At 33.0% G+C, this 6,945-nt stretch overlaps 1 protein-coding gene across 1 annotated transcript; it reads left to right on the forward strand.

Moving 5' to 3' along the window:
• Window positions 1–252: 252 nt before the first annotated feature.
• On the forward strand, window positions 253–3,660 carry LOC125192311 (transcription factor UNE10-like). Its single transcript, XM_048089848.1, has 6 exons — window positions 253–592; window positions 667–1,177; window positions 1,731–1,832; window positions 1,965–2,030; window positions 2,815–3,150; window positions 3,349–3,660. Exons 1-6 carry the CDS (start codon window positions 510–512, stop codon window positions 3,427–3,429), a joined length of 1,179 nt encoding a protein of 392 aa, XP_047945805.1. The 5' UTR covers window positions 253–509; the 3' UTR covers window positions 3,430–3,660.
• Window positions 3,661–6,945: the final 3,285 nt, after the last annotated feature.

Here is a 6,945-nt window from a genome sequence, read left to right on the forward strand (position 1 = left end):
CCTTTAAACGTGGGAATATTTTACATCAATTAATTTCATTAAAATTCATGTTATACATGCTATTTAACGAACGAATAAAGTATTATAGGTACATAAAAATAGTTAATAGGAATATATATTTCTGCATGAGTGTATGCAAATGATTGCATATTTATGCCATCCTTCGCCCTCAAAAAAGTTATTCAGTCCACCTTTATATATTTGTGTTCAAGTACCAATTTTCCTTACAAAAGATCTCTTTCACAATTCATGCAAATAATACCATAATTTTCTTCTCATGGATCATGGACCATTCACTCTCCCTCTCCCTGTCTCTCTCTATCTCAAATTATGCTTTGTTCTTATCTTTATGAATAGTAATTAGATCCCTCTGAAAGAGCCCACACCCACATATATTGAACCTAAAAAGAAAGTATTCCCTTTTTCTATAGTATCACTCACCTTCTCTCCTTATATTTTCCCCAAATGCTCAAACACTATTCAATTTTCTATTTTTCAAGATCATAGCCATGAATCAATGTGTACCGAGTTGGGATCTCGACGATTGCTCCAAGATTAAGTACCAATCCAATTCCCCTCAAGACGTTCCTTCGTAAGCCTTCTTTATTGCTGCAAGGTCTATTTCTATGGAAACAAAGAGAGTATTAAAATATAATATTATTTCAGGTTGGACTACGAAGTTGCAGAGCTAACTTGGGAAAATGGTCAACTAGCCATGCATGGCCTCGGCGTCCCGCGCGTGGTGGGCAAACAAAGCGCGTCTGCCTCTCCCGCGACTTGGGACAAGCCACGCGCTGGCGGCACGCTCGAGTCCATCGTCAACCAAGCCGCCTTCTACCCGCCGCCGCCCGATGCCAAGTACCTGATGCCGTGGTTTGAGAGCCACTGCGCCGCGATGGCGAACCCGGGCCCCACCGGGTCCGTCACCGCCACAATGGACGCGCTCGTGCCCTGCGCCACAAACGTCCACGGGCACGAGCGCCAGGAGTGCTCCACGCGCGTGGGCTCGTGCGCGGCGCCGCTGGACGTCGTGCGCGAGAGCGTCCAGACGTTCGGTGGCGCCGGGTTCACGTCGACGACGTCGCTGGAGAACACCATCTCCGGCCAAGAGTACACGAAGACCTCCGCCGACGACCGTGACTCCGTTTCTCTTCACAGCAGGTCTCGGGCATCTGATGTACGCTCCAACTCTTTAATCTTTTTTTTTTCTCTTTCATTTTGTCTTCAATTTTTTTCTTTTTGTTAAAAAACTGTGCATTTACGAATGTACTGCATACCAAATCCCATTTATGTTTTTTTTAAGTCGGTAGAAATTGCGGCATTTACCATTAAAGAAAATATAGACAATACTCCCTCTAGTTACCATTAACAATCTTTTTCATTTTTCTTCGATGCATATACTGTCATTTTATTTCATTTTTATTATTTTTGATACGCAAACCACATGACAAAATTAATATATAAAAATATAATTTATATTATAGTAATTTTTTAAATTCACTTTTCTTAACAAAATTAGATAATATTTTAAAATTTATTCTGGTCAAATATGAGATATAATTAATAACGACATTAGGGAGTGTATTTCTTATTTTTGGAATATATTGATAAGAATTGACGTTAGAAGTTAGTAGTGTTATTTATAGCAGAATATATGTTTTGTTTGAAATATGGTAGTAGTAGTAGTAGTAGTATAAGAATTGGCATATAATAGTAATATTGTATTGTAGAGAAATGGAGATGAGGAGGATGGGCGAAGAAGAGACAATGGAAAATCCTCAGTTTGTACAAAAAGGAGTAGGGCAGCCGCAATTCATAACCAATCCGAACGTGTACGTTTCTTTTCTCACCATCTTTAACTTTTTTGTTGAATTAAAAAATGTGGGAAAAGGCAATCATGCTTTAAAGTTTAAACTCAATCATACCATCTCTATTTAATAATATATCCATTTTTGGTACCTCAGAAACGAAGAGACAAAATTAACCAGAGAATGAAGACACTGCAGAAATTGGTCCCGAATTCCAGCAAGGTATCTTGATCAAGACTAGTCAAATTAATTTGTTGATCTAAACAACAAATTCACTTCATCCATATTTATGTTTTACTCACTAAAAGGACCATCAATCATTTCACAGCAATTAGCACCTTTTGCAATTATTGGGAAAATTCATAAACATTAGCATGTATATTTGACCCATGATGGAAAGTATAACTATTTTTTTTTTTGAGGCACTTGAATGAATATGCTGCAATAAATAAAAAATGCCCCCATTACTATAGGAAGGTAACAAGTTATTCACTGTGGACACCAAACCACATTAAAAGCTATCGACCCCATCTGCTTTTGCACCACTTATTTGATGCAGACATACATTTTAATTATAAAATTATAGATAAAATTCTTATCATATGTTCTTGCACTTTTCAATACTATTCGTTTGTTTTTTACAAATTTTATTTGTATGATTGGCTATACATGCTATAGAGCTTAGAATTATCCAATAATTTGATGTGAATGTCAATTTTGCATAACTATAGGAAGAATAGAGTCCACATACAAATCTTTATTTTCAGACAAATAGACACAGAGTTGTTTCTTGTCAAGACAATATCACCCACATTAGTCCTTCTATGTAGGGACTTGGAAAATTACATGTCTACTTACATACATATGCTTGTCTTCTAATGTCAATCATTCATGTGCATGCCTATCCCTACATCAATAATAGAAATTTTCCCCTATCATGAAAAACTAATTTTGATAGATGGATCTCAATTGACCTCTGTTTATTACTATTAATTATTTGTTTCAGAATGACAAAGCATCAATGTTGGATGAGGTGATAGAGTACTTGAAGCAATTGCAGGCTCAAGTGCACATGATGAGTAGGATGAACATGCCATCCATGATGCTGCCATTAGCGATGCAACAGCAGCAGCTTCAGATGTCTATGATGGGATGCATGGGCATGGGTATGGGTATGGGGATGGGGGTTATGGACATGAACACCATCCCCCGCCCCCAACCAACCGCTGGCTTCATGCCCGTCCCACCCGCCACTTGGAACAATGGAGGAGGCGACTGTTTGCCGCCTCCTCCTCCTCCCATGCCGGACCCTTTAGCAGCACTCCTTGCATGTCAATCTCAAGTGAGTATCATTTTGATTATATAAAGTGTCACTAATTTTATAAAATCTAACTTGGCTATCACATTTAGTACTATAGTATGTTTGCTAGGGTAGATCTGTCTTAAAAATGACCTAAAATGTGTGTTGTTATCATGTTTTATTTTATCAAACGGCCCTTATTATTAGTGTATGCTAATGTTTATACTTTATTCGATGTAGCCGATGACGATGGATGCTTATAGCAGGCTGGCAGCTATGTACCAACAAATGCAACAGCAGTTACCTGGTTCAAAAAATTAAATTAGGTGAACTTGGGTGTTTTATGCTAGAGAACTATATATATAGTTTCGAAATGAAAAATTATATCTATAACCACATGAGGGGTTTATACTCTGATTCTGCATGAATTTAATTTCTCCAATTAATTGGAGCTTTGAGCAGAGTACATGTATGCAAGAGGTTTCGTGTTATTACATATTACTACATTGTAATATATTTTTTCAATTGTAAAAGTGCCGATTAGTTCGTTTATTCTTTTTCGAGTCTTGAAATTCAGTGAATGTGGCATGATTCTACGAGTTATATTTTGTGGTTTACTTATAGATGACCTGACATCTTTCTTGTTAAACTATTTCATTCTCATTTCATTAATTTGTGCATACCAATCCACATGCTCTAAAATTAAAGTTCAGATGAAATTAGGACAAAAATGATTAAATTGATGTCGTTTTTATAAGATCTCAAGATTAAAATTTGACCATAAATTTCAATTGATAAAAAATCAATATAAAACTATATATCGATACATTCATTTTGAAAGTCAGTTATAAGAAGAATAACTTTTTAACAAAAAGTATTTTTTTATGAACAAGCTATAAATTACTACTTTTAGTTTAAGGGAAATGCTACGTGGCCACATTATGGTCAGCCATAAACTGGTTAAGTAGTATAAAAAAATCGGGGTACTTAAAATTTTCGGTTTAGTAATTGTTGATTTTACTTGTATACCCTTTTCATAATCGGAAGAGAAATTGGCAGACTTTTCTCTTCTTCTCCCCCTCTTAATATTATTCTCCCGCCAGCATTTCCACGAAATGGAGCCAATTTTATTTTCATAATGATTTGCGCACAAAATCCCTAATTTACAATAACTAATTTATTCTCTGAGCTTAGCTTCACGTCAAGTCTAGCAAATAAGTGTTGATTTTTTATGAGTATTTCTGGTCAACTCGACGGACTCATGGCTGCAGCAGAGCATATTGTATGAGTATTTCTCAAAGCAATACACAAGATAAAGCCAATAATTTGAAGAAAAACTTAGTCTCAAACAAAACTAAGACCTGACGTCTCCTACGTGGGACCTTTTCCGTTTTCAGCTGGATCTTTAAAGTTTAAACCGAACAGATTTCGGCTTCCTTTCCGAATGACATAACTGGGTGTATCAATTGAATCAATTTCTATTGCTTGAGGAGATAACAGCACGAAGTTTGCTGACAATATGTCTATTTGTGACCAAAAATCAATAGAGAGAAGCTGTTTGATTGTTTTTGAAGAATCGAGATTGCAAATATGGCGTATAGCATTGGAAACTAGAAGCAGGAGGAAGAAGATGTATTGGGAGTTGGGCCCATACTTACTATTCTCTCTTCCCAACTACTGCAAAAATTGTTTTAATTATTTCTATTTTAACAGCTTACGGCATACTCTAATAAGTACACGTAAAATTTACATTTACAAATAACATAGTAATCTAAAGTATAATAAGAACATAACTAAACATGTTTTATGGCATAAGTTCAAAAATAATGTTAATAGACCTTATAACATTAACAGTTTATATTTTACTATAATTAAGAATAAACTGATTAATTATATAAGGTAAAAATTTGTTACTAACTTTTAATCAAGCATTAATTATATAAGACTTTTTATTCATGGAATTTATAATTTTACCTTAAAATTTCAAACCGAAACATGTTGTTTGAGGCAAGTTGTAATTCTCAAGCCACGTATTTTGACACCGCTTTTGAGTAGGAAAAAAGTTTCCAACGACGATGATATTCTCGACGACATTGTTACTTTAGTGTGGATAATGCAACGACGGTAATAATTAAAATTTTACTGATTTGAAAAATAACAACAAAGATCATCATATAATCAAACAAATACATAAATTTTAAAATCAAATTATTCAATCGAAAATAAATTGGTTTGGTATTTAATTAAAGAATAAGACACAACTAAATTATTCAATTGGGCTGAGAAACAATTGAACAATTCAATACTTTTTAGATTCACTCGATTATAAGATTTAATAAACAATCCAACTAAACTTGAGTTAATTGAATATAGTACTATCAATTGAAGCATTGAACAATTCAATAGTGCTTCGATTCACTTGATTATAAGATGTAGCTATATAATTCAATTAAATAGTTGATTGAACATAGAATCAATTGAGCCATTTAAAAGTACTTAGATTCACTTAATTGTAAAATGTAACTAACAATTCAATCAAACTTAGAGTTAATTAAACATAGAATCAATTAAGCAATTCAATAATACTTAGATTCACTTTTTTATAAGATGTAATTATAGAATTTAATTGAGCAATTGAATAGTGCTTAGATTCACTTCGAATTGTTCATTTGAATCTAAAATTTATCCTAATTGCCCAACCACAACTGAAAATAAAATATAAAAGGTATATGAATCAATTTGATACACTCTAGAATTTTTATTAATACTATTACTCAATTTAATTGAGTCTTAGAGCAAATCGAACAATCAATAGTGTTTAGATTCAATTATATATTATATGTGAATTTTAGGTTAAGTTGGATACTTTATTCTTTTTTAAATTTAAATTAAAGTTATACATTAATCGCTATTCAATTGTTTATTTGTATCTAAAATTCACATTAATTGTTCAATTAAATTTAAATAATAGAATACAAAAAGTAGTAGATTGATTTGTTCAATTATCATTTTCATTAGAATTGACTTTCTTTAACTGAGTTTATTAATACACTTATCGTATAAATTTTTCTTTTTAAAATTTATAACTAAGATTCATTATAGTATAATTTAAATTTATAAATAGATTTGTTAATCTATAATTTGATTTTATAATATTAAGAAAGTAAAATGTTACTACTAAAATGGCATTTGTCGTACCATCATTCCATCACTAACATGTACAGTACTAAAATCTTACAAGAGATGATAGATTACACTCTCATTAAGTAAAGTAATAAAATCTGCTATTAAGGAGTAATTAATGCATCTAAATTTGAAATTTGAAAGAGGCTGAATTCTCAATAATCGATGGAGGGAAACAAAAAGACTGAAAATGGGAGAAGGATATTTGAGTACTTTTAATTTTCTGATATCCGCAAATCAACTAAATTAATCATGTGTGGCTGGCCATAATGTGGCCATTTAGCATCACTCTTAGTTAAAACTCACAATGAGGAGGAGCTCACACAAAAAATTTTCATTGTTGTTTATTTTTGGTTTCCGGAATATCTCATTATTATACCTTTATTGTGATGGTGTTTCAGTTTTTAAGTTGTTGGTTGGATCTATTTTTATTGTCAAAATTGGGAAATTAATATATTTGGATGTGGGGTAGAGAAAGAACTGGAGTACTATTTATGTAACAAATACCAACAGAAATAGCGGAAGAGGGATTGGACCAGTTACTCTACAATTATCATGCACATGCCATTTCTCGTCTTTCAATTTTTCTTTTGTTCTCTTCCTTTTAATTAAATTCGACTTTTACAAATTTAGCTTGATTCCAAGAAAAATCCA

This window comes from Salvia hispanica, chromosome 6 (genome assembly GCF_023119035.1).
Source record: "Salvia hispanica cultivar TCC Black 2014 chromosome 6, UniMelb_Shisp_WGS_1.0, whole genome shotgun sequence".
Classification (NCBI taxonomy): Eukaryota; Viridiplantae; Streptophyta; class Magnoliopsida; order Lamiales; family Lamiaceae; genus Salvia; species Salvia hispanica.